The 20911-nt window shown below is 43.0% G+C and overlaps 1 protein-coding gene across 1 annotated transcript in view; it reads left to right on the forward strand.

The window, feature by feature from the left end:
* LOC139387554 (pinopsin-like) overlaps window positions 1-20911 on the forward strand; it is a 97657-nt gene that overhangs the window by 68626 nt on the left and 8120 nt on the right. The window contains exon 3 of the mRNA XM_071133882.1: window positions 9797-10030. Within this exon, the coding sequence (XP_070989983.1) occupies window positions 9797-10030 (234 nt within the window). The remainder of the gene's footprint in view (window positions 1-9796; window positions 10031-20911) is intronic.

The raw sequence follows: 20911 nt of genomic DNA on the forward strand, positions 1-20911 counted from the left end.
AAGCTTTAAACATCCCAAGGAGCACTGTGCAAGCGATAATATTGAAATGGAAGGAGTATCAGACCACTGCAAATCTACCAAGACCTGGCCGTCCCTCTAAACTTTCAGCTCATACAAGGAGAAGACTGATCAGAGATGCAGCCAAGAGGCCCATGATCACTCTGGATGAACTGCAGAGATCTACAGCTGAGGTGGGAGACTCTGTCCATAGGACAACAATCAGTCGTATATTGCACAAATCTGGCCTTTATGGAAGAGTGGCAAGAAGAAAGCCATTTCTTAAAGATATCCATTAAAAGTGTTGTTTAAAGTTTGCCACAAGCCACCTGGGAGACACACCAAACATGTGGAAGAAGGTGCTCTGGTCAGATGAAACCAAAATTGAACATTTTGGAAACAATGCAAAATGTTATGTTTGGCGTAAAAGCAACACAGCTCATCACCCTGAACACACCACCCCCACTGTCAAACATGGTGGTGGCAGCATCATGGTTTGGGCCTGCTTTTCTTCAGCAGGGACAGGGAAGATGGTTAAAATTGATGGGAAGATGGATGGAGCCAAATACAGGACCATTCTGGAAGAAAACCTGATGGAGTCTGCAAAAGACCTGAGACTGGGACGGAGATTTGTCTTCCAACAAGACAATGATCCAAAACATAAAGCAAAATCTACAATGGAATGGTTCAAAAATAAACATATCCAGGTGTTTGAATGGCCAAGTCAAAGTCCAGACCTGAATCCAATCGAGAATCTGTGGAAAGAACTGAAAACTGCTGTTCACAAATGCTCTCCATCCAACCTCACTGAGCTCAAGCTGTTTTGCAGGGAGGAATGGGAAAAAATGTCAGTCTCTCGATGTGCAAAACTGATAGAGACATACCCCAAGCGACTTACAGCTGTAATCGCAGCAAAAGGTGGCGCTACAAAGTATTAACTTAAGGGGGCTGAATAATTTTGCACGCCCAATTTTTCAGTTTTTGATTTGTTAAAAAAGTTTGAAATATCCAATAAATGTCGTTCCACTTCATGATTGTGTCCCACTTGTTGTTGATTCCTCACAAAAAAATACAGTTTTATATCTTTATGTTTGAAGCCTGAAATGTGGCAAAAGGTCGCAAAGTTCAAGGGGGCCGAATACTTTCGCAAGGCACTGTAGCTGTGCCATGATCTTTGCATTTCTACTAAGTAAACCTCCAATTGGTCCCTACTATTCCACCCGCTAAAAGCCCTCCTCATCCCGATTTGGGTTGTCATCTCAATGCCCGGCAGACCACCCTCGACGCCCTGTATCCCAAAACCCATACCCGACTGAGATCCATCCTTTGAAAAGAGCACATAGTACCATTTACCGAATTGAAGTAGATTAACTGCCAAATGCATTTCCACTTCGATTTGTATTATATATAGCTGTGTTTCATAGTTTTTTATTAGTTATTTTTCTTGTGAAGCACATTGCGTTGCATCCATGTCTGAAAGTTGCTATATAAATAAAGCTTGATTTGATTTGATTTGGAAAGGATTGTGAGCTTTCGTGGCAAGGCACAGTCGAGCGTTCAGGCTTCTTGCTGAGAAAGCCCTTTACCAGCGACAAGTGAATCTTGGCAGGCCACAGGAGCCTCATGTAGGGTAATGCAAGAGACACAAAGAGTGTGATCAATCACATTTAACGGCTCGAGCAGGACTGGCAGGAAGTCCTTGTGGATTCAGGAATTGGAATGCTGAAGCGAAACAGGCAGTCAAAAGTGCTGTGTGTGTGTCTTTGTGGGGTATGTGTGTGTCTCTGGTGTGTATGGGCATACAAATGTACTATCTTAATTTGATCACTCTTTTTCCTGCTCAGCAGGAAATGCAGATTGTAGTGTATTCAAGGTTTAAAAAGGCTTCTAAAGTTTGTCTTTTCCACGTTAAAATGTCAGACTTGATTTATCCTACCAAAGAAATGATCAACCTCTACAAAAATGTTCATTCATTATAATCCACACAATAATTCACAGTTCCTGTTGTTGCAGGATTAATATAGCACAAATTAAGATAGCACATTTGTATAAGTGAGTGTGGCTGTCTGACTTGGAATACCATAGTGTGTGAATAATCGTGTGTGTGTTTATGTGTTTTTTGGGAGGTGTGGGTAAAGTCTTATATGTGTGATAAGCTTAAAGAGTGTGTGCCCCCTCCCTCCCCGTCGCCTCTAATGCTTCACAACATACTGTAGAAAGACACTTTGGGTAAATACATTTTGAGGTGTGAAGATGTATTTCGTATGACACTCGGCATTATTGGAATTAATTATTTCTCAGACTTTTAGCTTTTCCCTGGGGTATGGAGAGAAGATGAGGAGAATAATGTTAGATCTGATTGGTGAGGATGTAGCTTTCTGAGGCATTTATGTCCTAGTGGGAGATGTCGACTTTACTTTGTTATCATACACAGCTGCAGCTGTCAAACCCTGCTAAGAAGAAATCACCAAAATACTTATCCAAGTGAAAGCTACAAGGAACTGCTTCCTTTATAATCTGAAATGTATTTTCCTAAATGATAGCTACACACAATCATTCATGTCAGATTTAATGTCAGAATAGTAAATCGATACATTTATCTCTGTGTTTTGCTCAATAAGTAACACCAGTCTATCTTTCAGGTTTTGATTTTACTCTGTAGTTTTCCAGACGTGTGACCATTGACTCTGGAATCGAGCTGACATAGTCATATATAATAAATGAACATATAAAGTTGATTGTTTATCATTTGAACTTCAAGGTGGCCCGATTGATTCCCTTACGCTTCCACAGATTCTTCCTCATTATATAGATTTTTTTTGGTCCTTGCCTTGATTCAAAAGCCCCTGAGATGAACCAGTGCAGTTTTGTTCTGAGGATTAAGTTGGATGCAACTGGAAACAAAAAAAAGCAATAGAAGATAGGAAATTCAGTCGTCACTCAGAAAGATGATTTAATCTTTCGCAAACCATTCCATTCTTGCTCATCTCTCCCAAGAGTTTGAGGCATAGATGAAACTCTCTGGAAATTTCCCCATCCAGAACTAATTTGTTTGGCAGATGCTTTCTAAGAGTCTCTGAGGGAAGCCATGTGGTGGTGTGGGTGGCAGGTTTGTGTTGTTTGGCGGGGCATGAAATCAGGTCCCTAAAAGTGGAAGAGGCCTGTTTGTCTTCCCTCTGCAAACAGTACAGGGTCATTTTGCTTTCGATTCACTGCCCAGGTGACAGAGGCTCACCTATTCCAAGGCTGGCAAGCCACCGATGCTAATCGCCTCATTCTGCAAGATGGAGAAGGTGGGAGTCGTAGAAACACGTGCCATTTATCACCCCAATTCTCCGCTGATGGGACACGCACTGGACATAGATTGGACATCAAATGGCCATGAAAGGACACACATTTTGTGCTCTCCCAGCCGCTCCCGTACTTCCAGCAATAGGTGATGTTCACTGACCGGGCCAGAGTCGGTTGCAGTCGGTTAATCCAGTTAATCCAGGTTGTCTACTACTTTAAATTGACTGATTATGTGGATTAATTAAGCACATTAAGGTGCTCTAATATATGGCCAGGTGCCGGTGCTCTTTCTGAGAAGAAAGTGTCTTCTCGCAGAGTTGTTGGCTCGCTTTAAGGAGACACTCCAAGGGGAGGGAGGGAGGGGGAGGGGGAGGGGGGGGAGGATAGACTCCAAGATTGATCACTGGCCATGTTGTAAGGCCTTCGCCTGGATGTAGTGTAAACATGCCACCTTGAGTTATCCTGTGCCCTGTAGAGCCAATGGCGCCTCAAAGGAGATGGGTACATTTCACTTTGCTAATGTGCGATATATTACAGGCAAAACATTTTATACAGGTGATTCTCCCTTGCCTTTCACTGATGTCACGTTATTTGATGGATGAATGCCATTTCAATTTAACATCCTTAACAACCCGCCATGTTTTGTTTACAGCACTATAGTGTAAATGGTTAGCCAGACACATTACGTTACATGCTTCACAGGGTGGCAAAGCCGGGCATGGACCCCCCCAGACCTCCCTCCTACAGTTTTGTTTCCCCATAAACATAACAATGGTACATGAATTACCTGCCAGGCCGGGCCTTCCAGTAGCGCAGACCGGGAAAGAGCCTATATGCAGGCTGTTAACTCTTGATCTGAAGAGGGGTGAGGGAGAGGGAATGTATTGATGTAATATTTAGTAGTTAAAATCCCCCAAATTCATTCTGATTAGGTACCGCCTTCATTACATTGTTTAGGAAGCTCATTGGCTCCCAGGGCATTTTTTTTCTCTCAAAGTTGTTCACATTTGCAGATAGCTACAGTTAGTTATAGCTAGTAGCTACTAGCTTCATTAAGTTTTGGTAGCAGTGCGCTGAATAATTATAGCTAGTTGACTAAGCTTTGATCAGCATGAATATCTGAAAATGGCTATGCACCATGTCGATAGTGATGCCAAGCTCCCCGACCAGCATGCAGGCCCGACCACCGAGGCTGAGGAGCCTAGCAGCAAATGTAATAGCCGCCCATCCCCCATACCAACAAGATCGAGAAAAGCAATGGCCTAGCACCAGCAGCAACAGGGTAACGTCACAACAAGCACCCGCACCTCCGTTAACCACAGCCACATGCACCTGACAACCTATTAAATCGAACCAAAACTGAACCAGTGGAAGCAGAGTTTATTGTGGCTGGCACATTCTTGCAAAGTGAAATCGCAACCACAGCCAGCAAACAACAAATGAACCCCACTCAGTGTTTGTTCTACAAAGATACGGCAGGTCTTTGTCAGCAATGGCGACTGTGCTGTTCGCACTGAAACCTGGTAAAAACATTTTGGGCATCTACAGCCATGTGCAAAAATTTGTTCTCCACCCTGAAGAATGTATTCAGTGAACGCAGACTCAACACAGAGCATGTTACATCAATGAAAAGCCCAGCTTGTCCAGTGGCATTTGAGAGGGACCTGACAGGTACATTTTCACCAGGAAGGAGAATGGAATCAGAAACTTCTCATGAGGTTGAACACAGCATCGAGGAGGCTGCAACTCTTCTAAATGGTAAGCTACAAATCAAATCAAATTGTATTAGTCACATGCGCTGAATACAGTGAAATGCTTACTTATGAGTCCCTAACAAACAATGCAGTTTATAAAAATAAGAATAAGAAATAAAAGTAACAAGTAATTAAAGTGCAGCAAGTTCTTTTTGGTCATAAGAGATGGTAGCGGCAACATTATGTACAAATTATGTAACAAAAATAAGTTGCAAAGACACGTCAAACATCTCCAGCGTCATTTTTACAACCTTTTCACTCAGTAATTTTAGACCTTTGCTTTTTACTTAAATGCAGCTTTTAGAATTATCTGTGATTCTTAATGTTATTGCTTGTGGGTCAAATTGCTATTGCTATGTTGTCCTGGCTGTCCACTCCAGTGGTGCTGAAATTGGCAGCTCACGTTATCCTTTCATCGGCTGACTGGCGGTAGCTTTCTGTCCATGGTTCTGAATCGATGTTACTGCGTGTGATGTTGTAATGAGCACATCTTGGGCTACCAGTCTTCGTGGGGGTTTACTTCAACATCGCGTGCTTTCTTGTGTGCAAAGTTACAGTTGTTGTGTATATGGCTGCATTTCAGATAGGCCTACATTTCTTTTTACATTCTGTATGTTGCAGTAGTAGGACCAATACCGTGTGTAGCCTACTGAAAGAAGTAGGCAAACGTTCACTCTGTTATCATTAATTCTCATTACACACGGTCATTGTGTGATATGCTACAGTAAAGGTGATGTCAGTACTATGAAAATGACACAGCCTGCTTTTTCGCCCCCTACCTGCTCTCTCACTATAGCTTGTGTGTGTGTGAAACTCTCCCACACGTAAAATATTGCGCACCTGGAGAAAGTTGCGACCTGGTTACGCTCATTGCGTAGTGTCACAAATTTGACAGCAATGTAGCCTATAGCTCTAATTATTGACTTAAGTTATGATGCCTGTAAGAAACTTTGATAGCTTAGGGTTGCGCATTCTGTCAAGTTGATCTGTGTGTTGGTAGGCTCTTACAGTACTGGGCATTGGCAGCCCACAGTTACATACAATTTAAACACTTAAAAGAAGTGTATTTGTGAGGTGGTGTCCCCATGTTTCCCCTTGCCTATTTTTTTTTTTTACACCAAGTCCTCATAAACATTGTTTTGTGTTTAGCTTGTGAGGGCAATGGAGGTAAAACATAAGCTTGTATGTAGACCGCAATCACATTCAGACCTGAGGGTCTGAGGGTCGATCACAGACATGGAAATTCTCTGTCAATATGACACAGAAGACATCTTTCAGAGGTTTTTGTTCCCAGGAAGGGACACTCGTTTAGCACATACTATTTATTCTATTTTATTGGCATTTCAGTCTCAGCCATAGTGAAAAGGACCCCCTATACTTGGCACGCACATACACAGCACCCACAGACACAGCATCTGGATTTAGTTAACACCACAATCTGTTGGCATAGATTTGTATTAATTTTATAATTGAACTGCACAACATAAAAGGATTTCAGTGCCTGCTGAGGGAATTCAAAAGATAATGCGTTTATTAATGTCTACATTTATGTTTTTGCCACGTTTAAACTCTATTACAGACAGAGTAATGTCTATTTTAAAATTATATTACGTGAGCTAAACTATATACATATTATTTAAAAACATTTTCCTTCAAGTATAATTTTTTGAGATTACTAATGTTACTACAACAACAACAAAAATACTTAAATACATGTAATTTTGTTCTTGAAACTTTTAATTGAAATACTGTAGAATTCCATTCATTTCTATGGAGGACTGATCCTTCTGGGGAGTGCCAATAAACCTCCCGGTGGCTTCAAAGCCTGTTCGATGCAAAGTCATCTCGCTGATTCTACCTTTAAAGGTACAAACTTTAGTAAGAGAACTAGTTCCCACATTTTCACTAACATTTCACCCTTTAGTTTTGTGGGATAATGGAATTGCTGAACATTGGTAACTATACCTAACGAATACTGCTCACTGACACTGGTTTCAGGCAGTTAGCTCTTAGCCTTTTGGCGAAATCGGTCTCTGCCCCTAGGCAAAGCTGGAAAAGATTGCTTATAATGCAGAAGGGTCAACAACAGAATGAATAGTCCCAAGCAGTCATTACTTTAACCGATGGGACAATTTACTGGAAATTCCCACTGCAAACAGAATAATTATGATCATGTTCAGGAACGATTTATATAAAAATACTTTGAAATGTGATAGTACTCCCCTGCTCGCTAGTGCCTAGTTCTCCCACACGCATAACCCATAATACAAAGGGGAGCTGGAAGAAGCCTCCAACATTTACCAAATCATCACAGTGTTGTCTTTAGAGAGACTGATCAACTGATCGACTGAGCAACCTGGTTTCAGAGTATTACGTATTATTCTGTATGTAAATCCGAGACACTCCCTTTAGTAAGATATGTTACTTTTCGTATGGTATTTATTAAGTTGTGGATGACCATAACCTATTTTGTATTTATGTTTAATTTTTAAATGTAACCTTTATTTAACAAGGCAAGTCAGTCAAATTCTTATTTACAATGACTGCCTACACCGGCGAAACCCGGACGACACTGGGCCAAATCGACGCCGACCTATGGGACTCTCAATCATGGCCGGTTGTGACCGGTTGTGATACAGCCTGGATTCGAACCAGTGTGATGCCTCTAGCACTGAGATACAGTGCCTCAGACCACTGCGCCACTCGTGAGCCCCCCGAGTGGCGTATGATACACTATATATACAAAAGTATGTGGACACCCCTTCAAATTAGTGGATTCTGCTATTTCAGCCATACCCGTTACTGACAGGTTTATAATATCAAGCATACAGCCATGTAATCTCCATAGAAAAAACATTGGCAGTAGAATGGCCTTAATGAAGAGCTCAGTGACTTTCAACGTGGCACCATCATAGGATGCCACCTTTCCAACAAGTCAGTTCATCAAGTTTCTGCCCTGTTAGAGCTCCCGCGGTCAACTGTAAGTGCTGTTATTGTGAAGTGGAAACGTCTAGGAGCATCAACGACCCAGCCGCAAAGCGCTAGGCCACACAAGCGCACAGAATGGGACCGCCAATAGTGCATAAAAATCGTCTGTCCTCAGTTGCAACACTCACTACCGAGTTCCAAACTGCCTCTGGAAGCAACGTCAGCACAATAAATATTAATTGGGAGCTTCATGAAATGGCCAAGCAGCCACACACAAGCCTAAGATCACCATGTGCAATGCCATGCGTCGGCTGGGGTGGTGTAAAGCTCGCCGCCATTGGACTCTGAAGAAGTGGAAACACGTCCTCTGGAGTGATCACGCTTCACCTTCTGGCAGTAAGACGAACAAATCTGGGTTTGGAGGATGCCAGGAGAACGCTACCTGCCCCCAATGCATAGTGCCAACTGTAAAGTTTTGTGGAGGAGGAATCATGGTCTGGGGATGTTTTTCATGGTTTGGGCTAGGCCCCTGTTCCAGTGAAGGGAAATCTTAAACGCTACAGCATACAATGACATTCTAGACAATTTTGGAATGAGATGTTCGACGAGCAGGTGGCCACATACTTTAGGTTATGTATGTTATGAATTACAATTCATATTATATATTATGAATTTGCAAAACATGCAATATGTTATGAAATTTCAAAACGTATGATATGTTATGAATTCTAGCTAGGTGCCTAACGTTACCTAGCTTGCTAACATTAGCTAGGCTGGGGCTTAGGGGTTAGGGTTAAGTTTAGGAGTTAGGTTAAAGAGTTAGGTAAAGGGTTAGCTAAAAAGGTGAAGATCACGGTCAGGGGAAGGGTTAGCTAACATGCTAAAAAAGCTAAAAAGTAGTAAGTAGTGGAAAGTTGCTAATTAGCTAAAATTCTAAAGTTGTTCCTGATGAGATTCGAACACGCAACCCTCCGTTCATTTTTGCCTTAAGTAACAATCTGTCTTATGTAACCATACCAAACGTAACATATACTATATGTAGCTTCACGGATTTCAGTATAGAATAATACGAAATGTTCTGAGACCAGGTTGTACTGAGAGTGAATCTCGCTACCATGATTAGCTGCCATGAGAATAGGAATTAATGGCTGAGACCCAAAAGTTGTTTTATGTTTTAGTAATGTTTTTTGTTGTTGTTTGGGTGGATGAAAACACTCCTATTCCCTAAATCATGTCAGCACTGCAGCCTTTTGAAACCGGGTTCCTGCCGAAGTGTCTGTCTCCGTGGCAACTTGAGTGACAGGGGATGATGGACGGTCATCGGGGAAACAGTGCAGATAGTCAAATATAAACAGCTCATGTTTGTGCAGAGCATGAGGCCCAGCGGGCTTTGTGTGTGTGTATTTCTATAGCCACGACAAGATGGATGACATTTAGCCCTGATGTCTCAGTGTGCCTCCCAATGGAGATGCCATGATTTGGACCCTGTTTACATTTGGGGAAAAATGTTAAGAAATGAGGATTCCTGTCGCACACCAGTACCTAAATAGACAATGCACTCTGTCAGAACATGCATGTCTGGGAAAAGTGGTCGATGGTGGGCCGCTCGATCTCATTCCTTTCGCTTTGTTTCTCTGATTCCACTGTCAGTGCATTCCCTGTGTCTGATGAGCAAGCGTGACATTCCAGACGTTGCTCTCTCTCACTCATTGTCTTTCTCTCCCTCTGTTACCCCATTTCCTCTGGTCTCTTTCATCGACTGCACATTCTTTCCTCTAACCTCCTTCCTTGCATCTTCTCTGCTTCCCTGCTTATTGCCTCCCCAGGTTAGCGGCATCAACACAGCTATGAGCAGGAAGAGGGAGCACCGTGTACTTGTCATGGTAGTTGCCATGGTGCTAGTGTACCTGATGTGCTGGATGCCCTACGGGGTCATGGCCTTGCTGGCCACCTTCGGACGCCCCAGCCTGGTCACCCCTGAGGCCAGCATCGTGCCCTCGGTCTTGGCCAAAACCAGCACGTTCATCAACCCCATTATCTATATCTTCATGAACAAGCAGGTAAGATATATAATCATGGTCATAATGTAATAGTCATACTTAAAAAAAGGTTTTCCAGAAAAGGGTGGCTAATTTGAACACTTTTTTGGTTACTACATGATTCTATATGTGTTATTTCATAGTTTAGATGTTTTCACTATTATTATACAATGTAGAAAATAGTAAAAATAAAGAAAAACTTTTGAATGAGTAGGTGTGTCCAAACTTTTGACTGGCACTGTACATTACCTGACTGTCATAATGCAACATTTGCCCGAGGTCAACTACATCTTCACAAACAGGTGAGAGAAACTTTGTAATCATCCACGTGAATTATGCAGATAAGTTACAAAATAACTATCTAAAGTGGGTGAATCCTCACTACAGAAACAATGAGAAAGAAAAGAAAAGTGAGAGAAATAGGGTTCACTGGTAAACAGCTGTGAGATGTGGGCATAACATTGTGTTGGATACAGGGTAAAAATCCACAAAGAAATGGTTAATTGACCACATAATTAATATTTTGCAATAGCCATCCGTCTCCAGACTGGAACCCCATTGAAAATGTGTGGTTTGAATTAAAGAGGGCAGTCCATAAGTGCAGACGAAGGATATCAAGGATTTGGAAAGATTATGTTTGGAGGAAGGGTCAAGATCCCTAGCAATGCTTTCTCCCATCTCATAAAACCTTTTATAAATGGCACAGTTTTGTTATCCTCGGAAGTGGTGGAGGGTGCTGGAGTATTGAAAACAGGGGAGGCAATAATTTTGAGATGTTAATGACTTGTTCAACAAAATATTTTTCTCTGGGCAATTGTATTAGTATAAAATACACTGAACAAAAATATAAACGCAACAGTATATTGAAATAAATTAATTAGGCTCTAATCTATGGATTTCACATGACTGGGAATACAGATATGCCTCTGTTGGTCACAGATACGTCAAAAAGAAAGGTATGGGCGTGGATCAGAAAAACAGTCCGTATCTGGTGTGACCCGATTTTCCTCATGCAGCGCGACATATCTTCTTCACGTAGAGTTTATCAGGCTGTTGATTGTGGCCTGTGGAATCTTGTCCCACTCCTCCTCAATCGCTGTGTGAAGATCCTGGATATTGGAGAGAATTGGAACATGCTGTTGTACACATCGATCCAGTGCATCCCAAACGTGCTCAATGGGTGACATGTCTGGTGAGCATACAGGCTATAACTGGGACATTTTCAGTTTCCAGGAATTGTGTACAGATCCTTGCGACATGAGGCAGTGCACTATCATTCGAGCTTCTACTTTTAAAAATCCACCTTTCCAGAAATAAGTCTCTCACTGTTGCCGCTTGTCATAGACCCCCCTCAGCCCCCAGCTGTGCCCTGGACACTTTATGTGCATTTATTGCCCCCCATCTATCTTCAGAGTTCGTTAGGTGACCTAAACTGGGATATGTTTAGCACCCCGGCCATCTTACAATCTAAGCTAGATGCCCTCAATCTCACACAAATGATCAAGGAACCTACCAGGTACAACCCTAAATCCATAAACATGGGCACCCTCATAGATACCATCCTGACCAACTTGCCCTCTAAATACACGTCTGCTCTCTTCAACCAGGATCTCAGCGATCACTGCCTCATTGCCTGCGTTCGTAATGGGCCCGCGGTCAAATGACCACCCCTCATCACTGTCAAACGCTCTCTAAAATACTTCAGCGGGCATGCCTTTCTAGTCGACCAGGGTCGGGTATCCTGGAAGGATATTAACCTCATACCATCAGTAGATGATGCCGGGTTGTTCTTTAAAAGCGCTTTACTCACCATCTTAAATGAGCATGCCCCATTCAAAAAATGCAGAACTAAGAACAGCTAAAGCCCTTGGTTCACTCCAGACTTGACTGCCCTTGACCAGCACAAAAACATCCTGTGGTATATGGCATTAGCATTGAATAGCCCTCGCAATATGCAACTTTTCAGGGAAGTCAGGAACCAATATACACAGTCAGTTAGGAAAGCTAAGGCTAGCTTTTTCAACAAAAAAAATTGCATCCTGTAGCACAAATTCCCAAAAGTTATGGGATACTGTAAAGTCCATGGAGAATAAAATGACCTCGTCCCAGCTGCCCACCGCACTGAGGCTAGGAAATACTGTCACCACCGATAAATCAAGAATTTCAATACATTTTTCTACGGCTGGCCATGCTTTCCACCTGGCTAGCCTCTACCCCGGCCAACAGTTCTGCACCCCCTGCAGCAACTTGCCCAAGCCCCCCCGCTTCTCCTTCACCCAAATCCAGATATCTGATGTTCTGAAAGAGTTGCAAAATCTGGATCCCTACAAATCAGCTGGGCTAGACAATCTGGACCCTCTGTTTCTAAAATTATCTGACAAAACTGTTGCCACCCCTATTACTAGCCTGTTCAACCTCTCTTTCATATCATTTGAGATCCCTAAAGATTGGAAATCTGCCGCAGTCATCCTCCTCTTCAAAGGGGGAGACACTCTAGACCCAAATTGTTACAGATCTATACCCACCCTGCCCTGCCTTTCTAAAGTATTCAAAAGCCAAGTTGACAAACAGAATACCGACCATTTTGAATCCCACCGTACCTTCTCCACTATACAATCTGGTTTCCGAACTGGTCATGGGTGCAACTCAGCCACGCTCAAGGTCCTAAACGATAGCATAACCGCCTTAGATAAAAGACAGTACTGTGCAGACGTATCCAGAGGCCCAGACAACTGCCAGAGGTTCGGACAACAGGCCAAGGCTTTCGATTCTGTCAATCACCGCATTCTTATCGGCTGACTCAATAGCCTTGGTTTCTCAAATGACTGCCTCGCCTGGTTCACCAACTACTTCTCAGATAGAGTTCAGTGTGTCAAATCGGAGGGCCTGCTGTCCGGACCTCTGGCAGTCTCTATGGGGGTGCCACAGGGTTCAATTCTCGGGCCTACTCTTTTCTCTGTATATATCAGTGATGTCGCTCTTGCTGCTGGTGATTCTCTGATCCACCTCTATGCAGACGTAGCCATTCTGTATACATCTGGCCCTTCCTTGGACCCTGTGCTAACAAACCTCCAAACGAGCCTCAATGCCATACAACACTCTTTCTGTGGACTCCAACTGCTCTTAAATGCTAGTAAAACTAAATGCATGCTCTTCAACCGATTGCTGCCCGCATCTACCTGCCCGCCTAGCATCACTCTCTGGACGGTTCGGACTTAGAATATGTGGACAACTACAAATACCTAGATTTCTGGTTAGACTGTAAACTCTCCTTCCAGACTTACATTAAGCATCTCTAATCCAATATTATATTTAGAATCAGCTTCCTATTTCGCAACAAAGCCTCCTTCACTCATGCTGCCAAACAGACCCTTGTAAAACTGACTATCCTACTGATCCTTGACTTCGGCGATGTCATTTACAAAATAGCCTCCAACACTCTACCTAGCAAATTGGATGTAGTCTATCACAGTGCCATCTGTTTTGTCACCAAAGCCCATATACTACCCACCACTGCGACCTGTATGCGCTCGTTGGCTGGCCCTCGCTACATAGTCATCGCCAAACCCACTGGCTCCAGGTCATCTTTGCAAGGTAAAGCCCCACCTTATCTCAGCTCACTGGTGATTTTTGCAATTTGCTCCAGTCATTGGCAGCAGAGAACTGGACCAGTGAAATATACTTGCTGGAGCGCGTGCTACTGGTGGGTGTATCGTGATCACGATACACCCACCAGTAGCACGCGCTCCAGCAAGTATATTTCACTGGTCCAGTTCTCTGCTGCCAATGACTGGAGCAAATTGCAAAAATCACTGAAGCTGGAGACTTATATCTCCCTCACTAACTTTAAGCATCAGCTGTCAGAGCAGCTTACCGATCACTGTACCTGTACACACCCCATATGTAAATAGCACACACAATAGCACACACAAATAACACACACATCCCCATATTGTTTTTTTTCCCTCTTTTGCACCTCTACTCATCATCTATCACTCCAGTATTAATGCTAAATTGTAATTATTTTGCCACTATGGCCTTTTTATTGCCTTACCTCCCTAACCTTACTACATTTGCACACACTGTACATAGATTCTTCTATTGTGTTTTGACTATATGTTTGTTTATCCCGTGTTGTTGTTTTTGTCGCACTGCTTTGCTTTATCTTGGCAAGGTGCAGTTGTAAATGAGAACTTGTTCTCAACTGGCCTACCTGGTTAAATAAAGGTGAAATAAAAAAATCATGCTGAAAGTTTGTGTTCGGTCGTACTTTATACCACCATGGGGCACAATGGGGCACAACCACCATGGGGCACAACGTTGACATCAGCAAACCACTCGCCCACACGACGCCATACACGCTGTCTACCAAGTCGGTTACGACGCTGAACTGCAGTCAGGTCAAGACCCTGGTGAGGATGACATGGACACAGATGAGCTTCCCTGAGATGATTCTTGACAGTTTGTGCAGAAATTCTTCAGTTGTGCAAACCCACAATTTCAACAGCTGTCTGGGTGGCTGGTCTCAGACAATCCTGCAGGTGAAGATGCTGGATGTGGAGGTCCTGGGCTGGCGTGGTTACATGATTGTGAGGCCAGTTGGACGTACTGACAAATTCTCTAAAACGACATTGGAGGCGGCTTATGGAGTAGAAATGAACATTACATTCTATGGCAACAGCTCTGCTGGACATTCTTGCATTCAGCATGTCAATTTCACGGTCCCTCAAAACTTGAGACATCTGTGGCATTGTGTTGTGTGACAAAACTGAACATTTTAGAGTGGCCTTTTATTGTCTGTCCCCAGCACAAGGTGCACCTGTGTAATGATAATGCTGTTCAATCAGCTTCTTGATATGCCACACCTTGGCAAAGGAGAAATGCTCACTAACAGGGATGTAAACACATTTGTGTCCAAAATTTGAGAGAAATAAGCTTATTGTGTGTCTGGGACATTTCTGGGATATTTTATTTTAGCTCATGAAACATGGAACCAACACTTTACATGTTGCTTTTATATTTTTCTTCAGTATAATGTGATTTAACATTTTTTTGAGCATACAATATAGCTCAGTATGTGTATTATCCATGCCCCTTCATCTTCCCCAAATAAATGAACTGCTACTATTGTTACACAAAAATATGGTATACGAATAATGCAGTTATTCAGATTTACTTAATCAATTTGATTTTTACTTATCAAGAAATAGTACATACAAACACCAGTACCTGGTTTCCGTTCCATATTGAAATCAAAAATAAATAAACAATGAATGACAAAAAAAACAGTTTACCACTTTGCAATGTCACATGAAATGTACAATAGCTAGGGTGGACCAATTTCTTTTGCAGATTCTCAAATGAAAACAAAAACAAAAGTTAGTTCTGGAAGTATTGTGATTATTAGGTTGTATAAACATGATGTGTGCTTTCCCCCCACAATTTTGGCCTAAATAAAGAGAATAGGTTGCTGCTGTTGGTCAGTGGTCAGAGTTGGGAAACAAGCAGGCTGCCTCTGACTGGGAGAGAAACAGGCTCGCTTGAGCCTACAGATTGATTTAAGGTTCATAGAAACAACCCTTGTCTAAATCTGTAGCCTACTAGAAACTAGATGTTTTAAGGTTTATAATACTACCAAGGTGCCCAATATAACCGTTACCAATTACCACTCTTTTGAAAAATGCGCTTTCTCACTTTCTCCATTTAAAAAAAACATAATTTGTGCTTATGAATTTACCATGTTACTTTTGACTGTACTATTTTAAATGTTCCAAGTTAGCCTTGCTCAACTTTTTTTCCCGCCACAAACCAAGGCGGGGAGGGGGGGTAGGGGGGAGGGGGGGTCCAATCATAAAATGAGGAAATGAGTACCACGGTGTGGTGTAAAAGACAGTAGCTGTCTGACACTTTACGGTGGGGAAAATAATTACCTATCGTTCAAATTAATCATGGTATATTACTGAGGACGTCAAATTGACCTGTCTCTAATATTGGATGGGGCACGACTCCCGTCTCCCCGCAAGTTAAGCGCTTGACTGTGAGACATGGTCATTGACATTTTAACATGGTACTCCTCACATCTGTCATCTAGTCAATGCTCCTAATTTTCATGTGAAGACGTCTCCATTTATATGTCTTAGGCCATGTCTGCTGATGAATTTCGTCTATGATGTTGAACCTTCCTCAGAGAGTTGACGGTCCGTTACTGTATATCCTGATAAGCAAACAGCCAATCAATTGGAGACAATCAACATATTTAGAGGAGGTCATCTGGGTCATCTACTAAAATTATTAAGAGGAGACATGGCATCCTCCTCACCAAAGACTCAACCTAGAAATGCAGTAATGACCAACTCTCTGCCTTGACGGGGGATTTCACCTTCACAGTCCTTCTCTCTGGAAATCGGTCATACACCCGGTTCAAACATTTATTTTGAACAGTTTACCCTATGTTTGCTATGATGAAGTTATGATGATTGCATATAGGTAAATGAATGACTGATCTGTTTCACCTGTCTTGTGCTTGTCTCCGCTCCCCACCAGGTGTCTCCCATTTGTCCCCATTATCTCCTGTGTATTTACGTCTGCGTTTTCTGTTTGCCTGTTGCCAGTTCGTCTTGGCCCGTCAAGTCCTACCAGCATGTTCCCGTGATTCCTGTGCTCTAGTTTCTCCCAGTTCTGCCCTTTTTGCCTGCGACTCTTTGCCTGCCTTGACATTCCGATTGCCTGCGATCCCGTACCTGCCTGAATCTGATTTGGATTGCGACCCTTTGCCTGCCTTGACTACCCTTTTGCCTGCCCCTTGAACTGTAATAAACTCTGAGATTCGTACTATCCACCTCCTGTGTTTGCATCTGGGTCTGAGTGCTGATCAGAAGCACCGAATTGACTTTGTTTTCTCTTTGTCAATGAGACATAATTTCTCTCTCAACAAGACCAATGGTCAAAGATAAATGGTTGGTCTTGTATCTTTACCAACTTGTGAAACGTCCTGCACCTTCAGCATCTGGTGTGGGACAGAATAATTAACAACCCACCTAGTGCTTGTCCACTATTTCTGATAAGATCGCTCTAATCAAATATATTGGCTACACTTTCATGTGATGTTATCCGATTGGTAGTGTTCCATTATCAGCTTATCAAACTAACTCAAATTATCAGCTGGTCTTACTGTGGGCATAGTGGATGAAGAAGGTAAAAAAATAGGGTATTTCTAAATGCAGCTGTTGTTAGGGACTTTATTATACCCAGAAACACCAAGGCAGTGCCAACTTAGAGGGAAATTTCTGTAACTCAATCACAAGTACTGTCACATCGTACTTTGTGTGTGCGTGTATACAAAGCACATTTGAGAACAAGGCTACCTAAATTCTATCAGCATATTGATTGCATTACGCGCAGGGGTAATACACTCGATCACTGCTACTCTAACTTTGGCGATGCATACAAAGCACTCCCCCGCCCTCCATTCGGCAAATTTGACCCCGACGCCATCTTGCTCCTCCAATCTTATAGGCAGAAACTCAAACAGGATGTACCAGTGACTAGAACCATTCAACGCTGGTCTGACCAATCAAAATCCACACTTCAAGATTGTTTTGATCACGCGGACTGGAATATGTTCCGGTCAGCCTCAGAGAACATCATCGACCTATACGTTGACTATGTGAGAGAGTTTATAAAGAAGTGCATTCGACATGTTGTACCCACTGTGACTATTAAAGCCTACCCTAACCAGAAACCGTGGATGGATGGCGGCATTTGCGCAAAACTGAAAGCACGAACCATCGCATTTAACCATGGAAAATAGCTGAATATAAACAGTGGAGTTATTCCCTCCACAAGGCAATCAAACAAGCAAAATGCAGATACAGGGACAAAGTGGAGTCGCAATTCAACGACTCAGACATGAGACGTATGTGGCAGGGTCTACAGGAAATCACGGACTACACAAGTAAAACATTTAAACGTGTTAACCCTCGCAAGGCTGCTGGCCCAGACGGCATACCTAGCTGCGCAGACCAGCTGGCTGGTGTGTTTACGGACATATTCAATCGCTCCCTATCCCAGGCTGTTGTCCCCACATGCTTCAAGATGGCCACCATTGTTCCTGTACCCAAGAAGACAAAGGTTAACTGAACTAAATGACTACCGCCCCATAGTACTCACTTCTGTCATCATGAAGTGCTTTGAGAGACTAGTCAAGGATCATATCACCTCCACCTTACCGGCCACCCTAGACCCACTTCCGTTTGTATACCGCCCCAACAGGTCCACAGACGACGCAATCGTCAGTACACTGCACACTGTCCTATCCTATCTGGACAAGTGTATGAAATGCTGGACAAATGTAAGAATGCTGTTCATTGACTACAGCTCAGCATTCAACAACATAGTACCTTCCAAGCTCATCATCAAGCTGGAGGCCCAGGGTCTCAACCCCGCCCTGTGTAATTGAGTCCTGGACTTTCTGACGGGCCGCCCCCCAGGTGGTGAAGGTAGGAAACAACATTTCCACTTCGCTGACCCTCAATACTGGGGCCCCACAAGGGTGCATGCTCAGCTCCCTCCTGTACTCCCTGTTCACCCACGACTGCGTGGCCATGCACACCTCCAACTCAATCATCAAGTTTGCAGACGACAGAACAGTAGTGGGCTTGATTACCAACAACGACGAAACAGCCTAAATGGAGGAGGTGAGGGCACTCGGAGTGTGGTGTCAAGAAAACAACCTCTCACTCAACATCAACAAGACAAAGGAGATGATTGTGGACTTCAAGAAACAGAAGTGGGAGCACCCCCCTATCCACATCGAAGGGACAGAAGTGGAGAAGGTGAAAAGTTAAGTTCCTCGGCATACACATCACAGACAAACTGAAATGGTCCACCCACATAGACAGTGTGGTGAAGAAGGTGCAACAGCACATCTTCAACCTCAGGAGGCTGAAGAAATTTGGCTTGTCACCCAAACCCTGACATACTTTTACAGATGCACAATCGAGAGCGTCCTGTCGGGCTGTATCACAGCCTGGTACGACAACTGCACCGCCCTCAACCGCAAGGCTCTCCAGAGGGTGGTGCGGTCTGCACAACGCATCACCGGGGGCAAGCTACCTGCCCGCCATGACACCTAGAGCAACCGATGTCACAGGAAGGCCAAAAAGATCATCAAGGACAACAACCACCCAAGGCGCTCCCTGTTCACACCGCTACCATCCAGAGGGCGAGGTCAGTACAGACATTACCCGAATAATTGATCAGGTATAGACACTGGTATATATTGTGATATACAGTATCTTCCTCTGCTCCCTTGTTTCTGTTATTGTTACCTCACGGACAGATAAAACAGAGTGTATTTTTGTTGAATTATTCAGAAGGTTTTATTTGTGGTAGTGGGAGATTGGCCGTGAGCTCCATAAAAAAAGTGTGATGAAATGTTTGACTTTTCGGAAATAAAAGTTCAAACATGAATGCCTTTTGTTTTTGTTGTACAACAAAGAACAAAGTTTCCGAAGTTAAGGTTATTCAAAAGAGTATTGTTTTTTGCAGGTGAAAAATTATTGAATCCCCTTCGGGGATGTAAAACTTTGCCATTATGTCTTATTAATGGCCTTGGCACATCTTGGTGTCCCTTTCAAAGTTATTAATTGCGGTAAAGCCTCGTTTACATGCATTTGCTTTCCTTCTGTCTTAATGATGAAGGGCTGGATCGTGGCTGCATTAATTCTGAGTATGATTAATCACATCGCTTTTTACTGATGTGTTCTGATTCGCACTGTTTCACGCAGTCATCTCTTTTCATCAAAGGGGTCAGAATAAGTGGTAAGTAAAGCACTTGTCAGCTTGTTTCTTGTGTGTGTAAAACACTAACACAGTGGCTGTTTATGGTGTAGCGCTGGAGATGGGAGAATCCCAGGGCGGGATGACTATGTCTAGTGGACACAGGCATGTCATGAGTTTTGACTGGAAACACAATACATTGTTTAAACTTTGTTTAGTGAACTGGAGCATGTCATCTTGTATGAGACTCATAAATGAAAGAAAACCTCAATATAACTTGAAGTATTCCATAAAATAATATGTAGGCGGTAGCCCAGAGGTTAGAGAGCCGAGCCAGCAACAATATATTTGCCCATTCGAATCCCAGGTCAGATGAGAAAAATCTGGTGGGAAATGAGCCGACCACCAGAGGGTTGGCATCAGTATCCTAGCTGCCATCTTTAGCCTTTGTGCCCTTGAGTAAGGCACTTAACTGCTCACTGGGCGCAGTGTGTGTGTGTGTTTGTTATAGACATTCTCGAGATCATTTGGCTCCGTTCATGTAAAAGAGCCGGCTCATTTGGCTCCCAAACGGTTCTTAGTTCAAAATGCTTAAAAATTCACCTAGAACCATGAAAAAAATGCACATCTCCAATGTAAAGCCCCAAAGGTAAGCTACCATTATGTCAGATTGTGAAATGTGTGTTCAAATATATTTTTAACTGGGGGCCAAATTATTAGAAGGCCTGCAAAGATTGTTTTTACACTGACGAGCTCTCCCCACTATTTACTGTTTCTGTAGTGAGGATGCACCCACTTCAGATAATTATTTTGTAACGTATCTGCAGAAAAACGTTGTTTTGAGCTCAATAAGCAGTAGTAGCAGTATGCAAATCAGGGAGCCACCGATGCGATTCGGTTCCTGACATTCGCCAAAATGATCCAGTCAAAAAGAGCCGTTCGTTTGCGAAAGACAATCACTAGTGTGTGTGTGTGTGTGTGTCTGTATTGGGTGGTTGGGTGGAAAACAATGGAAAACAAATGTCTTCTTCTTGTAATACCAATAGTGGTTATACTTGTATGGTATCCCCAGGACCACGTTTGGGAAACTCTGCCATAAGATATGAGAGAGCGAGAAACCTT

Source organism: Oncorhynchus clarkii, chromosome 28 (genome assembly GCF_045791955.1).
Source record: "Oncorhynchus clarkii lewisi isolate Uvic-CL-2024 chromosome 28, UVic_Ocla_1.0, whole genome shotgun sequence".
Classification (NCBI taxonomy): Eukaryota; Metazoa; Chordata; class Actinopteri; order Salmoniformes; family Salmonidae; genus Oncorhynchus; species Oncorhynchus clarkii.